The sequence below is a fragment of the Calypte anna genome, chromosome 1, assembly GCF_003957555.1.
Source record: "Calypte anna isolate BGI_N300 chromosome 1, bCalAnn1_v1.p, whole genome shotgun sequence".
Lineage (NCBI taxonomy): Eukaryota > Metazoa > Chordata > Aves > Apodiformes > Trochilidae > Calypte > Calypte anna.
The window spans coordinates 112,357,065-112,376,399 of record NC_044244.1 but is presented as its reverse complement, the minus strand read 5'-3'; the positions used below and the strand labels follow the sequence as shown (position 1 = coordinate 112,376,399).

Below are 19,335 nucleotides of genomic sequence, written 5' to 3'. Positions count from 1 at the left end.
CCCGAGAACCTGTATGTCAGCTACAAATTGGTTAGTTAATTGCCATGGAGTAGTTGAGAGCCAATAAATGAGTCCTGGAAATGAGACTCAGGACCAGATTTTCTGGAGGGAGTTTTGAATGCACAATCCATAAGTCCTTTTAAAACTATAGTGGAGTTTTCAGGAGATGGAAGGAACGTTTGAGTATCCTTTAGCTAGTGACAACTTTGCTATATGCAGTCCACTTGGAATACAACTACTCAAGATGGTTGTTGTAAGAAGAGGGATTATTTCTTCATCCCTCCCCTTCCCTGAAAATTCGATGTTCACAGTACAAAATTTTGGTTTATGCAGAGACTTCATGTGGTATCCTGTGTCCTTCCAGGACTGGTCTAGCAAGACTTGTAAAACCAGGGAATGAAACTATTGTGCCTGTGGACTTCAATTCTGACTTCCATGACTGACACTACTCCCTCTTTTCAGGTCTGAAATGTACAAGTACTCATTTTGCCACTATGTGCAACCAAAGAGGGGTTGCCTGTGGCATTCCTATGGCTCAGTTTTTAGGCTGCTTTCCAGGAAGACTCACTTCTGCTTTTTTGCTGAACTTGTTTTTTCCCATACCCAGCGATCTACCTCCCTACTCTAACTTAAGGGTTCTCATGTCATCATTGCCTTACACAACTGCTGATAGTCGTAGTGGCTCAGGTGTCCCTGAGCCTTCCTCTTGCCTACACGAGGCAGTGCTAAATAAATCATAGTGGTTTTGTTGAGGCGCAGAAGTGTTCTTTCATTTGCTCATGTTAGCAGTCAGGGTCATGACATTTCTCAAGGGAAAGTCTGTCTGCGTTGCATCACTGCTAGCATAACAGTTCATACTTTCTTGTTTAATACCTTGACTATAGAGTACAGCTATCCCTAATGCAGCTAGAGTGCTACAGCTGCTTCTCGGTAATGATAGTCAGTTCTGTGTGGACAAAACTGTGGTTTCACATATTTCCTGTTTTCAGGACATTATTTAGTTGCTCTAAGCCTTCTGGAAGGCCTCACACAAGGTTTCACTTGGTGACAAACTGTGTGCTAATTTTTATTGTTAAAGGTCTTTTCAGTTTGTATTTTTATACTTAACCTGTCACGCTTAAAACTTGTTTCACCAACTTAGGGCTACAGTTTCTATTTAAAAGGGATGTTAAGTTTTCAGATAAACTTTACAGAAACAATGAGTGATACTGCTGTCTGTAGCTTTAACCGTAGTCATACAGCTATAGCTTTATACAATTATAGCTTTTTGATAGTGAAAGCAAGTAGTAAATAAGGGCATCAATACTAAAAAAAGTACTTTTCAAATTTTAAAAAAATCTCTAGATTTAGAATTGTGTTGATGAAAATGGGTAATAAATTATTTTGTTCTTGAGACCTGAAAAAAAAAATGACAGCAGTATCTAACAGTTATGCTACATTTTGCTGGACCAGTTTCTTCTTTTCTCATTTGCTTCTGATGTTCTCGATAACAGTTCTGTTTTGGAAAGAAAAATTGGCATTCTTGGGCTTTATGAGAACTAAGAGCACTTCAAAGTAACAGGAGACAGTAGCTGTTTATATATATTTTGAAAAAAAAAAAAAGAGTGAGTCTTTGTTACAGGCTTACCAACCAGATAAATGATGCAGCAGAAAGCAAACTGTGTACTTCTATCCATCTGAATGTGGGTGGAGGGAACATCTTTGAAAAAAAATATGCTGTGAACAATTAGTTGGAGCATACTGCTTTTAGAGAACTCAAGACAGTAGCTTAGCATTATTAAACTTTAAAAAATATGCTTTCTAATGTATCCCTCAAGATTCTTGAACGTGTTTTTCTCATAGCATATTATTGATAGCTCTTGGTCAGAGAGCTGTTCGTTTTTTTGGCACCTATACTATCAGTGGCAATGAATGGTGTTTTGGTTTAGTGAGGCTGGGTTTTTTTTTGTTGTTTGTTGCCTCTTTAAAGGTTTGTTAACAAAGTTCTTCATGACTATTTCTTCAAAGCTATTTTAATTTTTTACATAGATTTTTGGAAGCACATCACAGAACATGTTGGGCTACTGACATTTTGTGAATATTCTTACTGTTTTACTTTTTTTTTTGTGGAGAGTTGCTGAATTAAAATTTTTCTTTAAATTTAGGAGAAAATTATTTTGTGAGTTTTTAAACCAGTTACCTATGTGTCATGGAAGGCTGGTTTGTATGAGAACAGGAATCTTCAGTTGTAATATTAAGTGATACTCAAATACTGCAGTGTTAGTACTTGTTTTGTTAGAGTAATACTGAAATTAAAGCCAAAATATAATCTGAAAGACCATAATAGGTGGGCTTGGTCTTTAAGAAAAAACTAAAAACTAAAACTGCCTTTCTTCATTAATTAAAATATAAAATTGAGATTCTCTAAAGAATTCTATGTGCTGAATCCCTCATGTATTTATGTTGTTGAAGCTGGCCAAATTTAAATACTGTCTGTGGATTTTGAGTGTAGTCACACTCTCCACTTACAGACAGTGTGTTTGCCTCCTGTCTGGACAGCAGGGTTGCTATAGGTCAAACCCCTAAGAAGTTCGTCCCATCTTTTACCCAAGCTCTCCCAAATACCTTAAGGGCACAAGCCTTTGTTTCAAAATTTAGCTCTTTGTAGTAAGTCATTGGTATTGGTCTATTGCACTCAGAATCTGCTTTCAGAAATCCTCTGCTGCAGAGTCATAGAACACAAAAGAATACAGACGTTTACATGAGAGTTTCCAGCTGTTTTTGAAGCCTATCTCTTCATGTCACAGTTGGTTAAGTCACAGATACATAGATAGATGCAGTCATTACATTAATGAAAATCACTGTCTTAAAAAGTGATTAAGAATGCTTAAAAGTGCTGTTTTGCAGCTACTATTTCAATTTAAATACAATGCAAGTTCCTAACTTGCCATTCTTCAAGTCCCTAAGTTTTTATATGTCTATTTGTCTATCAACATTGTTGTTAGGGTGAAATAGCTCTTCTCTTTCCTTTTTGATTGGCCTGCTGGTACTTGTAGAAAATAGTCACGCTACTTTTTGATTTACTAAGCTAAATAATATGAGCTGTTTTGACTTCCTTTTGCAATAGACTCATCTTGTTTCCTCTTGTCACTGCTATTCCCTTCTGAATTTTAAAAAATATTTTCTGAACTTGGAGAAGTTTTATGGAATGCTTTAGATCAAATCTATTCAGATGGTATTACTCTTTCTACTTTTAGAACAGGTTGCTCCTTTTCTACTACAAAAGCTTGGGAGCATCAGCTAAAACTACCAGGAGGCAAATTCAGAAGAAATGGAAGATGGTTCCTTGCAGTTAATCTGTGGTTGCTGCACTAGACTGACTATTGGTCTGATTTATCATGGTTATCTTATTTTATCACTGTTGGAGATTTATCCTCTGTTGAACTCCAGAATCATTCATGGTTTTTTCATTTGCTTTATGTTGGCAGCATATACTTATCTTGGTTTGTTGCCTCATAATCCAGTAATTAATGTACTTGAGGTTTTTTGGTAGTTTTAATAAGCCTGTTGCAGAGTTCAGGATCTTGCATGATTGTATAATGTTTTATTGCTACATGCCTCTTAGATTTACCTGTGAAAAATCCATCTGTGGCTTGCTGATGGTGCTGTTTTAAAGTTGTAATGTCCTCACCTCATTTATAGTTGATAGACCTAAAATAATACTGTAAATTCTGTCCAAAGGCCAATGTTATATCACTGCAAATTATGGGGATAATGACAGGCTTCCACCACTAAGTGTACTTGAAAGATAAAGTACTCTAATATCATGTTGAATTTTGTGCTGCTTGGACACTATTAAATATCTGTGAAAATGTATTTTAGGTAGAGTTTGGTCTTACAGAAAAAATGAAAGATTGTTGAACTGTGTTTGAAACATCTACAGAGACTGATCCAGAGTCTTGAATCTGATTCTGTTACTACATATAAAAAATAAATTTTGATTAATTTATCTATGACTGCTGCATGTTGTGCAGTGTAACTATTGTTAAGTATTATGTCAATAAGTAGAATGGGGTTGAGGTTCTGCTTCTTGTAGTTGGCCTGGATGTGAGAGGGATTAACAAAAAGTTAGTAGCCATGTCTTCATATCTGCAGAGCAAGGAAATAGAATTGATAAGAGCTGAAAACTTCATTTTAATATTCCACAAATTTTTCAGTTTTTCAAGTTACCACAGCAGAAGAAGTCTCAAACGTATTTTCAGTATACTGTTAGGGGTTTTTTCTTAGCATAAATTGAGTCAGGTCTGTGTACTGTCCTGCAAATCATAGAATCATAGAATTGGCTGGGTTGGAAGGGACCTCAGAGATCATTGAGTCCAACCCTTGAACCACCGTTGCGGTTGCTAGACCATGGCACTGAGTGCCACATCCAGTCTCTTTTTAAATATCTCCAGGGATGGAGAATGAAATAGACCAACAAAACTTTTAATGCTTTTGCCTACAACTTTTAACACTTCAAATGTGCTTTCTCCTGGCTTTGCTCTGATACCAGCACTCCTTGTCATCTCCTTGGCTTACTTGCTTGCCTCCTGGTTCTGCTTTTTGTGCAGGGCTGGGCCTTTCCTTCTTCAGCTGTCATAGACTCCACTTAAGGAGCTCTTCCACCTTCTCAGCATATGGAGAGGAAGAAACAACAGATAACAGAGGGAGCCCCCCCTGTCTGGTGTGCCCCCATCCCTCTCTGCCCAGTCAGTGCTACCTGGCTCTGACTGTGCTGGCTGGAGGAGCTTGTTCTTCCGCAGCTATTTGCTGCTAATTGGCCAAGAAGTTGAAAGCAGTGGCAGCCTTTCCATGTGCTGACTAGCAGCACAGACCTTACTAGTTTGTTGGTTTTTGTTTTTTTTTTCCCCTGTAAACCACACACACACCTCATGAGATGGAGATGCCAGCTCTCCATCTGTGGCCTAAAGACAATATAAATAATCCTTGTTGAATGTGCAAGTGTTATTCACGGTTCTAAGCTGAAGCATGAAGCTTACATGCCTCCTGTTGCTTGCACAGGACAGGCCTCAGGTGGTCCTCAGGTGGTCCAGAATGATGGGTTTTGCAGTTCTGATGTATAAATAAATCTGTTACTGTATAGAGCTATGAAAAATGAATCTTTTGTGCTACAGTTGACGCTCGAAAATAGAGGGATTTAAAAGATTGACGTTTGGGACTGACTTACATGCTACCCTTGGCCATTTATGGTTAGTTGAAAATGCCTGTAATTTAAATTCGATGCATTTTTGAATGTTCTTAAACTCTCACCTTTGTATTTTGTCATCCTCCCTGAGCATTGTCTGCAGAGGTCTGATCACTTTTTCTCTTAGTGACTGGAATGATTGAAGGGATTATTATGTGGAGATGCTGTGCATTGGGTGAGTAATAATGGGGAGACTGTTGTGCTGCCAGATGGAGTAGGGATGGAATGATAATCAAGGAAGAGGGTGCTGTCACTCAGGGCTTGAGTAAATAGTGCTCAGTCTACTTTCCTTCTCTGCCATTCCCTCTTGGCAAAGGTTTCATATCTTACTTGCCCATCCCCTCTCTCTTGTTCCTTTATTCTATCTGACCCTTTATTTGCTTCTTCTGTGGTTGTACCCAATTTTCTCTTTAGAACTTTATTCAGTATCTCACTGTGCCGTGCTTGGTTCATAAATTTCTGTTTTGATTTGCTATTTTCCTTGTTTCCTCTCTAGGGGAATTGCTTGTTCATGGTGACATACTGTTTTGACAGGGATTTTTCTACATTGTAGAAAAGTGGGTTTTTCTTGTTTGGGGTTTTCTTACGTGTTAGTGAAGGCAAATGTAAAAGTGTGAGTGCCTTTCCACATAACCTGTGTCAAAGATTACTTTTTTTAATAATTATTAGTTCTCCTCTTTGGGACCAGTACTTAAAAAAATCCAGTCTTCTGTGGAAATCAGATTTTCTTGTACCGCAAAGTGTTCTGGTTGACTGCAGTTCACACACTGGTGTGTTCTGGCAGTTTAAAGATCTTCTATGATGAGGGCATTCAGTTGTTGAAAGGTGAATTTAACCTTTAAACAAAGATAGATTACATTAGTGACAGTGAAATGGGAGACATGGGTGTGCTTCATTCATCCAAAACCATAAGGAGGAAGACATTCAACTTTTAGTGCTAAGGAACTGTCTTTCTTATCAAAAACTCTGGAGTGATTTTATGCCTTGGATCACTGTGTCAGTACATTTTTGCAGCCTCATGTTGGTTGCATTTTGGAAATGATATTACCTGTAAAACTCTTGGAGTTCCTTCTAAGGTTTTGGTTTGTGTACTAGAAGTTGCTGATGTCTGCCACTGTAAACAATTTTGGACTTGATCCTTCACCTGAAGGTCTGAGTCATTGCAGCTTGATTTGAAGAGTCAGACACTTAAATTACAGAACCACCTAATTTTCTGTGGAGTACAGCATGTTTATCAAAATTCAAACCTTCTCAACAAATGCCTGAAACATACACAATTGTTATTTCTATCATTATTTCATTTAAAATACAAACCCTACAGTAATTTATCATAGGAGATCCTCAGAAGTGTTTGGTCTATGAATCACCTACACATGTTAGTTTAGGGATGTTACTGGTAGCCTTTGAACTTCCTGGTGTGCCTTCCTGCACAGCTGTTCTTTTGGAATAAGCTGTCCCATGGTGATGGAGTTTGCACCACAGTGGGTTTATAAAATGCTTTCTAACAGTTTGACTTTTTAAAGATTTTTGAATGTTTTCTCTGGTTCTGAGAGACAAGGTTGTATGGATGGACAAGGTTGTATGGATGCAACACAATGTAAATGTCAGACTAAAGATTCGGGTTCCGTATAGTGGAATTCCACTACAACTAGATATTTTTTAAGACATAAGATGTTCATTTGCTATTTTCTGTGAATTTTGGGACTGGCAAATATAAGCAAATGTAAACAACATTGTGAGGGTAGTGAATTTGAATTTCCTGTGAGCTTTTTTCTTTGCCCTCCCCTGCCTTAGCCCCTCCCTCTATACCCCCATCCCCCCTTTTAAGAAAAAAACACTCTGAGAAGTGTAGCTGACTTAGAGGATTGGCCTTTGGATATAGGTATTTTGAGGGTGTGTATTGCTTTCCTGAAATCTTAGTGATTTGTTTTTGAGGCAGTTTTGTGTTAAACTCACAAATTCTATAGTTAATTATGATTTGAAAATGAGGATGCTGTTTCTGGACTTTCAGTTACTCATTTTTAACCTATGCTGATAAAATTGAAATCTAATGTAATTTTAATTAGTTTTTTTTAAAAATTAGGGTTGCATATTAAATTAGGTGTGACTGGTTGTAGAAGCCCATCTTATTGAGCACTGTTCTGTGGGGTTTGAGTTGGTGTCTCCCAAGTCCACAAGTGTTGTATTATTGTTCACTGAGTAGTCAAAGTATGTGGTAACAGAAAATTGTGTCCAAAGAAAATGATATTATACCTTTTGTAGATGGTCACGGCAGAAAAGAATATTTGCAGATCCTTCTGTTGAAAGGATTAGCATAAGCATAAGGGACTTGCAAAGAACTTGTAATTTATACTGTGTTTGGGATGTGGCCCCAAGCTCCTCAGCATCGTCTTCTAATGGACGGTGTTATCCAGTTGTTGGTTTGTTAAAAAATCCACCTTGTCTGTGCAAGGTGATACTGTAGTTGTGGGGGAAAGGTGGAACTGAGTTCTGTGTATAGGTGGAAGCTTAGTTGCTGTCATTCTTCCTCTGTCCTGCTGTGAATCATCATGGTGACTTTTAGCTTAAAAGTGATTTTAACTCTGGAATCTGATATTTAGGACACTTTCTGTAAATATGGACAATTTAAATTGAAATCCTTGTTTCGGATTAGTCAAAGCCTGGGATCTTTTCTTATTGCTGTCCTTACTAGGTGATCTTAATGCTTTCTGGTAATAGGTTTTTTTTTTCTGGTAATAGGTTTTTTTTGTGCGTGTGTGTATTTGTACATTTTTCTTCACTCCTCCCTGGGAATGGAATTGGTTTGTGACCTCCTTTACTTACCAGAAGCTGTGTCCTTTGAAGTAGGCTCTGTTTTCTAGTTCAGTAGTATCCATGAAAATACATAGAGATAGACGGAGAGCTGGTGATAAGCTTGATACATGCATGTTTTTCCACTTTGTAGTTGTTGATGTCCATCTCTATATTGGATGTTAAATTTGTTAGGGCTTGGGAAGCATTATCCAAGAAGGATGTCTTCTAGCCAGCTCTAAAGAAATGTTAACTAAAGCAGTTTGTGTTGACAACCTGCATTGCTGTTTACCCCACAGCTGCCAGTTTCTTCAGGATGTGTTGACTGAAAATTTACAAAGTTTTATTTACCAGAAGACTTGATAAGTTCCAGAGCAATGTTTGAGTGTATTGTCATTTTACTTGGTGTTTAGTTCATACTATGATGCAAATGCACACTAGTAGTTAAAATAACTTGGACTTGCACTTTGTAGTACATAAATACCAGTTCTGAAATATATATGAATGTACCTCCCACCCCTGTCATTGCTTCCTAGTGCAAGTAGACACTTAGCTTTTCCTGGAATCACGTACAGCAGGTCTTTATTCAGAAGTGCTAGTGGTCATTAGTTGTGTGTCTGTATCCAGAGAACTGTATTCTTGTTATTTGCTCTTGCAGCTTTTTTTTTTCCCCTGTTCAGACTGCCCAGTGAGATGAGAAAGGAAGGGAAGGATAAGGTTGGGTGTTTGCAGGCAGTAGGAGAGAAGAGCTACCTCTCATGATGGGAATGATTCTGACACTTTTTAAGGTGTTCACTGCACATAAATTTCTTCTCCAAAACATGCAAGATGGTTTACATGCACATTCATTTGTGTTCCAGTGTTGCTTACTTTTATATCTGAGAAGCATCCCTGTTGTCTGAGCATAACTAAGCAGCCACAGGAGCAGTATATATGAATGACTGGAAAAAGAAGCATTGTGTATGGAGTAGTACCTCTATGTGAAGTTTCAGTGATGTGATGCAAAATCTTTTTGGGGCACCCTTCTCAGTATACTGGCTTTGCTAACTTCAGAAGTACCAGCATTTTGAGGCTATTTGAAATAATGGTATTTGAAAACAAGTTCCTTCCATTTACAAGAGTTTTTTTATCCTTTATATCTTAATGTAACTTTACCAATTTTATGTCTCCTGTGGTGCTGAGAATTCCATACTTCCCAGCCTACTAGCGACAGTTTTTACACTTTCTTCACAAACTGCTCCTGACCCGTTTTCATCTCCATTCTTCTAAAATAAATCTTATATTTTCAGACTAAGCTACCAACAATATTTATTTCTGAAAAACAGGCCACCTCTGGTGCTTGGACCCTTTTGGAACTGAGTTTTAGACTGTGCAGGTTTAGCAGAATATTTTAAAATGTTCTTAAATTTTAAGATATAATAGTTGCTCTTCTGTATTAACTTGTAGTCAAACAGCAGAATGGAAAATAATTCTGTTTTGTCTGAAGTTGAAGGATTTTCACAAACATCTATTTTTGAATCAGTCTTTGGAGACATTTTCATATGCATATTTTGGTATTATGCATATTTGATGCTATGCATTGCAAACTCCATAAATATATTGTCTGTTTAATATTTTTTTTACAAATTTCTTTCTTAATCTTTTTAATAATCTGTTATCCTCTTCTGGCTTGGTACCTGATAATGTTATGTTTCCAAAGACTTGTGTCCTGATCAAATCTTTGCATAAATAACAGTTACTCAGATGTAAGCTTTGGGGTTTTTTGTTTTTGCTTTTTTCTTTTTCTTTATGTGATGTAGTAGTTGTATTTCTAAAGTTATTTAGCAGGTGAAATTGAAAACAGATATTTCTTTGCTGTATGATAGTTTACTAATATCTGTATGAAAATCTGTGGCCTCCCAGATAAAACTGGTTTTATATTTTAAAAAAAAGATAAGTTTATCTAAGTAACTGTCTAAATGTTCTGAAGTATGATATGCTTGCACCTCAGTTATGATTTTTTATGTTCCTTTAGCTAAAAATTGCTTAAATTAATATTTACTAATCTAAAATTTTAGTGATGAACTATTCATTTGCTTTAAAGAAATTACTAAATTAAGGTTTCAATTCTACTTGAAATAGAGTAATTATGGTAAAAATAACAAAGTTCCTATTTTCTCAGATAAAACCCAGCCATTTCAATTACCTATGAAAAATTCAGTGTTATTAAAAAAAAGTGAGTTTGTTTCTTTATGTAACTATGTAGTACTTAAGTAACTATGCAGGATTGGGAATGATGAAATTGCATACAAAATCTGTCAGAAATTGCTGAGTCTTCAGACTATGAAATGTTCTTAGGAACAGGATAGAGTATTGTGTTTGCAGATGGTTTAGAATTTGTTTCTATTTTCTGTGTGATGTAGGTGTGCAGATACATACACATCTGTATTTCTAAGTATATCTTACTATATTTAAAAGAAGTAACGATTCTAAAGATGGTCTCAGAATTAATGTAGAGTGATTTGCTACTTTAACTCCAGTCAACAAAGGGTTTCATCAAAATGCAGTTGGTTATGGACTCTGCCAGTGAAAACTATGAAGCTTCCTGGTATTTTTTTGAGAAGCCTCGACTATTGAGTTTACATCTGCCTGACAGAAAACACTTGTAAAGAGTATCTTACAGCTGATTTTAAGTGTTATTCAGTGATGGCAAGTTGTTGTTTTTCTTCCCCCCCTCTCTGCTAAAATGTCACTTTTCATGATTTATCTTTGATTTGCATATATTCGATTTTGTATTCTGTTCTGCAGTTCTGTGCTTTTTATGAAGCAGTATCCCTCATTTTTGAATTGTAACTGGCTTCAGGAAGAATTATTTCTTGGTTATTACTGTCTCCCGTTCTCCATCTGAGTGAAACATTTGTTTTGATTATGCTAATTCTTTGCAATGCGTTTCTAAATTGTTACATGTTTTTATTTTATTATTTGTTTCTTACTGTGATAGTGTACTTCTTTCACTGTTCTCTGGAACATTTTTGGTTTGTGTTGTTTCAGTTTTGTGTTTAACTTTCAGTTAGTTTTGTGTTAATTTTCACTTGTAAACTTAACAACTTTGGCCTTACTTCTGCTGTTTGCTACTTCATCTTTTCTACTTCCAGATTATGCTGAAGATGTAACATTTTTTTTTTTTTTTTTTTTTTTTTAATGATGGCTGTGGTAGATTAAGTCCTAGACCACAGTAGTGGCTTTCAAAGAAAATCCAGCTTCTCATCATCAAGCTGTGCATGCAGCTAATGTGCACAACTGCATTTCTTCTTTTTTGCTTTCAGTGTTTATTGTAGTGTCCTGTTCTACGAAGCAGTAATTATGGGAAAATAAATTGGCCAAAACTGATAATACATTTCTTGAGGAAATTTATGACAGCCAGTTTCCATTGTTCTATATTACTTTTCCTGAAATGATAAAAACTTTGATCTTAAATATTAATAGCAGACTCACTTCCTGATATTCCAGTATATAATAAATTTTGGTAAATATTGATATTTTTTATCATACATAGATATGAGAAATTTTGCAAAAATGAAGTTAAGAAAGAGCCCAGTTCATGGTTTTCCTTCCTGAGACTAAAATCTTTTGGGGCATGGGCATGATTGTGTCCAGCATGCTGTAGTTATAACACTCCTATTGAGGTTTTCATATGATTTAGCCTAGATACGGAATACAAGGAGAGTAAACTTGAGCTAAGAATTTTTATAATAGAGGATGAACTTTCATAAAGAGAGAGAGCATATAAAGAAGCTTTGAAACCTGTAGTGAGATTCATGCTAAGAAAGTAAGGAAAAGTTAGGAGTATCATGCCATCCATATCTAATATGGAAGCCTTCAGTGGAAGATCTGGTGAGTTAATATGTTATCTTCAATCAGAGATAAATTGTATATTTTTCTCTGTGGAATTAAATGAGAGATCTTTTTTTAAAGTCATCTGCAGCCCAGGAGGTGATGTTTATTCAGGCAGTTGTTGATGGGTAGGGGGCAAGTTTAATTTCTGAAGAATTTGGGCTAGTCTTTTTTCCTTTTTTTGCTGAAATGAGCCTTGTTCACACCTGTGTTGTTGCAAAGCAGGAGCTAGAACTCAATCAGGAGGTTCTCAGGATGGTTATTACAGTCACTGTTGTTAGAAACAACCATTCAGGCTAATGCTTTCCAGTGGGAAAAAAAATAAATCAGGAACTGTTTTTCTTCCACCCCTCCTCCCCCCCCTCATCCCTGCCCTTGATGGAAGGCCTATCTTACATATACAATAGTGTTTTCTTTTGTGAACTTGTGAACTTTTAAAGTTCTAAGAATGTCTTGAGGCTTTGAATTTACTATTTCATGCTATGTTGTCTGCATTAAACCACTATATTTTTCTTGAACAGTTAATTTATTACCCAGTAAAATTAAAATAATCTATTTCCCTGTACAATTTATGTTGCTAGGTTTTTTTGCCCGTTGTCTAGTTTTCTTTGTTTTTCTGTTTTAAGTAATCTTTGGCTGACTCAGTGCAATTTCTTCTTTTTCATGTCATTAATATATTGAAGAATTCATAGAATCATAGAAGGGTTTCAGTTGGAAGGGACCTTAAAGATCGTTTATTTCCAAATCTCTGCATGCTCAGGGACACCTCCCACCAGACCAGGTTGCTCACAGCCCCATCCAACCTGGCCTTGAACTCTGCCAGGGATGGGGCAGCCACAGCTTCCCTGGGCAACCCCTGCCAGTGTCTCACCACCCTCACAGGAAAATTTTTTTTCCTAATATCTAACTTAAATCTCCCCTTTTCAAGCGTGCAGCCATTTCCCTTTGTCCTCTCACTTCACACCTGTGTAAAAAAACCTACCCCAGCTTTCTTGTAGGGTAATTAATAAATAAGTATTAAACAATTAATTCTAGTTTATAAATAGAAATATAAATTATACTTATTCATGTATATTGAAGAAAATGTAATAAATAAATAATAATAATGATTAAAATGTTAATCATTAACATTTTGTCATATTTGACCATTTAGTCCTGCTGCTTTCATTTTAGTCACTTATGCTTGTCAATAATAAGGAAGGATAATTACATCATGCTTAGAAACTATTCTAAAAAAAGCTGTACTTGTTTCTTTCATTTTAGTACAGTTGTTTGACAGTAATTGGAATTTGTGCTGTTAAATGCAAATAATTGCAACCAGTGAGGATGGTATAGCTTCTTTCCATATTAGTTGAAGCAGAAATAACATTGCCCTTTCTTCTCTTTTATGAAGTAGAGCTATAGTATTTATCAGTGACTTCTGTATACAATAGTTACAGTTCTGGTTTTATCTGTGGGATCGATGTGATGTTTGTTTTGTTTTTTTGCTACAGTATATTCCCAACTCTAGAGACCTTTCTCCATGAAAAGACATAATGTTAATAATAGCCAAAACTGGTATTTGCTTTATAGGGTTGTTTTTCTTTGGTTTGTTTTTTCTGGGGTAAAGAGACTGGGGTAGCACATTGTTTTGACCACAGAGTGAAAGTATATTTGAGTTCCTTTCTGTTTGGAATAACAAGTTGCGAACAAAAAGGGATTTGATAGTACATTTTAAAGATGATAATGGAATTCTTCTTTTCCTTTTGTGAACACATATGAATGTTCTGCTAGCCTTTTTCAAGTTGACAAATACACTGAACCTTTTTCTTCTTCATTATATTGTATTTATATGTGTCCTAAGAATTGGTGGTTGAATTTCTGACATCAGAACACTCCCAGTCTTAAAAGTGGATTTTAACAATCATGTCAGAAATGCTGAGAATAATGTATTACTGACAATAATGTATGCTTTTAATCAAGCAGGTGGCAAACAACATGGTTATTGGGATTTTTGATATCATATAAACCAGGTTGTTTTCCTGTAACCGTTCCTGTATTTGTTTCCTACTGCTACTGCCACATTGTGAAGCAGCTGTGGGCGATTATTTTTCCAGGTTCTTCAGGTTTTGCTTTTATCTTCATGCAGCCTTGAACAAAGAGAAGAAACTGTACAATGTATAAGACATTTCAGAGTCTTACTTGTTAATTTGTCAATACTAGCAATTCTCAAGGCTGGCTCCACAGAGTGCACTTATAAATCCATACAGTGTGAAGAAATAGCAATATTTAAAAACCTAAGGGGGTTTTAAGCTCCTTAGAATTCTTAGTGTCTCAGGATGATTTAAATTGGTTGCATAAGAGATGCCATAGATGGCCTTTGCAACTACAGATCCACTGGAATGAGATCTTTCTTCAAAGAAACCATATACAGATAAATGAAATTACCTCCCTCTTCAGAATGCTTTGCATTTGTTCATTCACTGAAGACACAAATTCATATTTATGCAGAAAAATGCTTCTTCCTTTCTAAAGGTGTTTGTAGAGGAGTTTGTTGTAGAAGAAAGCTTTTTGACCAATAAACTGAGTTTGTCTAGATGAATCTGCTCTTACTACTGGGAAGAACAAGAGCCGCACTGACCAGTCTGCTTGTCCTGCAGAGACTCAGGGTTTGGCTTTGGTGTTCTTGCTAAGGAAGTAAATCTTGCTCTTATTTTCTCTTTCATTTTGCTAGAATGCGCAAGCAGAACCAAAAATATTAATATGAAACAACGTTCACAGTTTAAGTCTGCATAAATATACATGTTTTCCTGATAATTGTGCAAAAAAGAGAAGAACTGAAAGAGGAAGGTCTGTTTTGCAGTTCTGGTGTGCTGTGCCTTGCCTTGTGCAGGCATTAGTAAGATGGCTTTAGCAGTACCTTCAAAGTGTCAAAGGGAAAGCAAAGAGAAAATCTGCCCTGTTGAGAATTCTGAATTCACGGTGTTAGGTGTTGGAAGGGACCTCGAGAGATCATCTAGTCCAGCTCCCGAATTTATGAAAGTTGTGTGAAATACTTGGGCACAACTTTTTGTATCCCTGCTATATATAGTGTTTCAGATACTTGTGATACGTCTTTCAATGAGGATTTATTTAAAAAGAGGCTGTGGAAATGTTAAGATTCCCTGGATGCTTAGCTGTTTACGTGTAGGTGATTATGATTTCATGTAACATACCATGTACAAAAATCCTGGTAGATTTTTCATAAAGTCTAATTCCCTCTAAATACCTGTAGCATCTTAATCAGGAAATAAACTGCCATAACCTCCTGTCCAACAGTTTTTATAAACTGGCTGTTGTGGTAATAGTTTCTATACGCTCTGAACAGTGTCTGATTTGTAGCAGGCAAAATATTAATTTAAGAAAATGTCATAGTGTGACTGTTCTTTTTGGCAGCTGCAGCAGGTACAGCATATAATCAGAAAATGGAAAGTCTATCTGCAAATTAATCTCTGACAGTAACAGCAATAATTGTGTTACAATTTGTACAAATCCAGAGATGAGATCAGAACTGATTGAAGATTGGTTCACATGCATTTAGTATGTATGAGAGATGCATTTGGACTTTGTGCTTCGCTTCTAAAATTCTTTAGATTGAGAGTTGGCTGATTCCATGAGGTATTCATAGTGGTGGCATTGAAGTTAAAAGAGGAAGACCTTAGATTGACTGTCAGCAGAATTCCAGTCCTTCCAGTGTGGCTTGCTAAGGCAAAACAAACAGCATGAGCAATTCTGCAGCACTTGCAGAGTCAAATACGTGTCTCGATTTAATGTCTTCCGAGTGTGGCCAGATAGCTGCAGTTTGGAGTAAGTAATGTAAATGGGTTTATTAGATAATTTTAAAGCCACGCATACACCTTATAGATTTAATATAGATGTTAACAATTTTGTTACATTTCTGTAGCAGCATAGCTTAGTTTCAGTCTAGTTCAGTCTGGTTTCAGTTAGAACTAGAAGTTTTTTCTGAATTTGGAAGTAGGTGGAAGCATATGTAATGCATCTCAAGCTGAGGGTACGAATTGGGACCCACTTGTCTGGTGGTGTATGAGACTTTGTCTTTTGAGTGCTGCAAAGCCAGTTTTATCATGGCTTGTAGTTTGAAAAAATATTTTTAGAACCAGCATAGCAAGGTAAAAAGGCAAATCAAAATACAGATTAGATCAGTACTGTGGATCTCCACAGGTCTTTTTTAACTGTTTCTTAACATTTCCTCATTTTATTGTTGCAGTTTCTTATTTCAGTGATCAATACAGGTGTGCAAACAAGTAAATCCTGTATATGGGCAACAGTACTAATTTAGTATTTGGACTTAAATTTTACAGGATAGTTTGATCTTTTTTCCCCTTTGGATTTTCAGATTCAATAAAATGACTTAACAAAACTTGTCATTTCAGACTAAGTGTTAAGATCTGATTACAGTAATAGATTAAAATCAAGAAGTTTGTAATTGCAATCAAATGTGGAACACAGTCAAAGCATGAGTTGGTGAAAGTCATCAATTAACCATCTCAAATTATAATTCTTTGAAAGTCTGTCAAGTTTTTGAGAACAATAAAGTCTACTGCTGATGCAAAGGACCTTCCATCCCATAAGTTTATTCAGCTACTTCATTTTAATGGCTAGTGTGTTCTAAATCAAGAAACTGGAAATTCAAAAAATGGGAAAACCCATTCATTCACTCATTCATTCCCAAAGTTGTAAATAGGGTCATGAGGTAAGAATACAACAGGTTCAAGACCATGACCATTATGGTTATTAGAAGGCATCAGTTCAGTTTACTAAGATGTGTTTGCAGCACAGAACATACTTTGATTATGTGTGTTGCTTAAAAACTTCTAGGGTACCTTTTCTCAGAGTCTTTTTCTAGTGGAATTCATGTTTCTAGCTTTATCTTAGTCTTCAGTACCTGTATACTACATAGAAGGTAATAAGATTAAGAATAAACAAATCATTTTGTATTGAATTGATTTTTTGAAAGTTAAAAATATCATATATGTTAGAGTCTTGTTTTGTGTTTGGGAAATCAGATGTTTCTGGAGTCCACAAATAAACCAGAGAAAACTTTTACTGTTCACTTGGTATTCATTTGCAAACTTCCAGGTCTGTTTTGTCTTAAATATTTCATTTCTTCTTTGGAAAGCAGTGCTAATTGCAAGTTACCGACAGTGTTTGGAGACTTATTGCCTTGCAGAGTAACAAGAAGCCATTATTTCTCAAAAAATGTGCATAAAATGTGTGATTTGCGTTAGCTAAATAAAGAATTTTGAAAACCTTGTATTTTTCTTTCCTAGGCTGTTTGCTGCTATGAATCGCTAATTTTGAAAGCTGAAGGAAAGGTCGAGTCTGATTTCTTTTGTCAGTTAGGTCACTTCAACCTCTTATTGGAAGATTATCCAAAAGGTAAGATTTTTTTAGCACTTCTGATAAATGTCATTGGGGTATTGTCTTTTGATGTAGGTGACATAATAGAAGAAAAGCTTTTGAGTAACTTTCTGGTTTTGCAATTTTTGATTTATTTCAAAGCCCATAACAGAATAAGGCTGATGTCTTTATGAAAAGAGTTGAATAGTAGCTCCTTTTTTACTTTTTAAAATTTTTTTTAAATTGTCTATTTAATTTTAAAAAATGCAAAACAAACCACTGCTGGTTTGAACATGAGTATGAGATTTATATGGTTTATAGAGTAGTACCAATTGCCTACTTCATTTTTCTGGTTCATTATATGATTGTACAACCAGTTGAACCCATACCTCTGAAGGTTTCTTAAGAGGAATGGGAAGCACAGGTGCATAGTGCAAAAGCTTCCTTTAGTCCTTTATATACGTCCTCAATCTCAACAGGTAAGGCTAGGCTGAAAGTATTAATTTAAAAGCAAAGTTACTGACTACAGTGTGTTTCAAGTTCTGTTCTAAATACTGAGTGGAAGAAGGGGTGTAGGACTTTGGAGAAGGATGGGTGTGTGTTGTGTGGGAGGGGTTTAGGTTGCTGCTTCACCAATCTTTGAAATTACTTTTTTTTTTTTTTTTTTCCAACATCATTGCAGCCAACAAGCATAGAAGCTTATATACACTTGTGCTTTGTTTGTTGTGGGTTGGTAGAGGTATTTCTTTGGTAGTGGTATGGATTCCCAAAGATACTCTACTGTATTGCTGACCAAGACAGGGCTGGATCTTCAGCTTGTCCTGATTTCACTTCATGTATGCTGGGTGTAAAGCCGAGTGCTGGCTGCTTCCCTTCCAGTGGTTATGGGAAGAATGGTTGATCTTACTTGACCTAGCTAATCAAAACAGGTCAGAGTATTTAATTTTTTCATGGGATGTGTTTTTTTTCATCATTGTAGCTTTTTAGTTTTAATTGGAATTCAGTTCTTTTTGGCTTTGAGGAAATGAACACCACCACCACCCTTCCACTTCAGCTCTTTTTCCAAACACCTAAAAATACAGGTTTAAAATTACCTTGTGATGTAGAAATAGGAAAGTGAATGATAACTGATAGTAATTCAAAAATACTTAGTGGTTCAGGCTGTCTGTGGACTATTTCATAACACTGTGTCTATGTGTCCACTGTGTCTAACATAAAGCAGTTTGAGTTAGTGTTTCTGTAAACCTACATTGGTTTCATTTTTTAGCTGACAGGTGTCTAGATTTGATACTGCTAGGGAGGAATTTGCAGTTGCCTGAATGCAGTAAGTTAATTCAGAAGGCTTTGGGTGATGAAGTCATCTCTTTCTCTTTAGTATATGGGGAACTTACTGACCTTAATACCCACAACTTGAACCTACATCCCATCCAACTGGTGTAATGCAACCACGAGTGTTTCTAATTTGAGAGACATGGTAAAACCTGAAGGGAATGTGACAGTATGCTGGCTATAGAGTTTTGTGAAGAGTGGTCTTATCCCATGGCTGGAACACCACTTCTGTAAACAGCTTACACTTCTCTTTCTGAATGGCTTTATACAACTCAATATGTGGGTGCAGTATGGCTTATTGGATATATTTTACTTGGCAAAGACAGCACAGGGTTGTGGGCAGAACTGTATTAAATTTGCTGTTGAGTTGATAGCAGTTGAGAGTGACATGACTGGACATGGCTGTGGATCAGAGGCAAGATACACTGATCAAGCATCTGTCTGGTATTGTGTGTATATATGGTTTTAAGAACACAAATAAAAAATCCAAATGATGGCTGAAAATACCAGTTCTCCAGAACTGTAAACAAGCATGAGCAGAATTGTGTGGGAAGAAATGTTCAAGCATTAGAAATCTGACTTAGAATATTTGATAATTTTCTTAGTTTCTTTTAAGAATCTTGGTCACATCTTGATCATGAAAGAGGTCTCAAGAAATGGAAAAAAAATTGTTAGCAATGAAGTATATTAAAAAAAAAAGTATCCGTGTCTTTAAAGAAATGCACTAGTAGTGGAAATAA

The 19,335-nt window shown here is 36.1% G+C and overlaps 1 protein-coding gene across 6 annotated transcripts in view; it reads left to right on the top strand.

The window, feature by feature from the left end:
* KDM6A (lysine demethylase 6A) overlaps positions 1–19,335 on the top strand; it is a 161,009-nt gene that overhangs the window by 17,266 nt on the left and 124,408 nt on the right. For all 6 annotated transcript variants that reach the window (XR_003988603.1, XM_030465758.1, XM_030465748.1 and 3 more), the window contains exon 3: positions 17,197–17,305. Coding sequence is in view for 5 of the 6 variants with exons in the window: in XM_030465758.1 (XP_030321618.1) it covers positions 17,197–17,305 (109 nt within the window). In the remaining variant the exon portion in view is untranslated. The remainder of the gene's footprint in view (positions 1–17,196; positions 17,306–19,335) is intronic.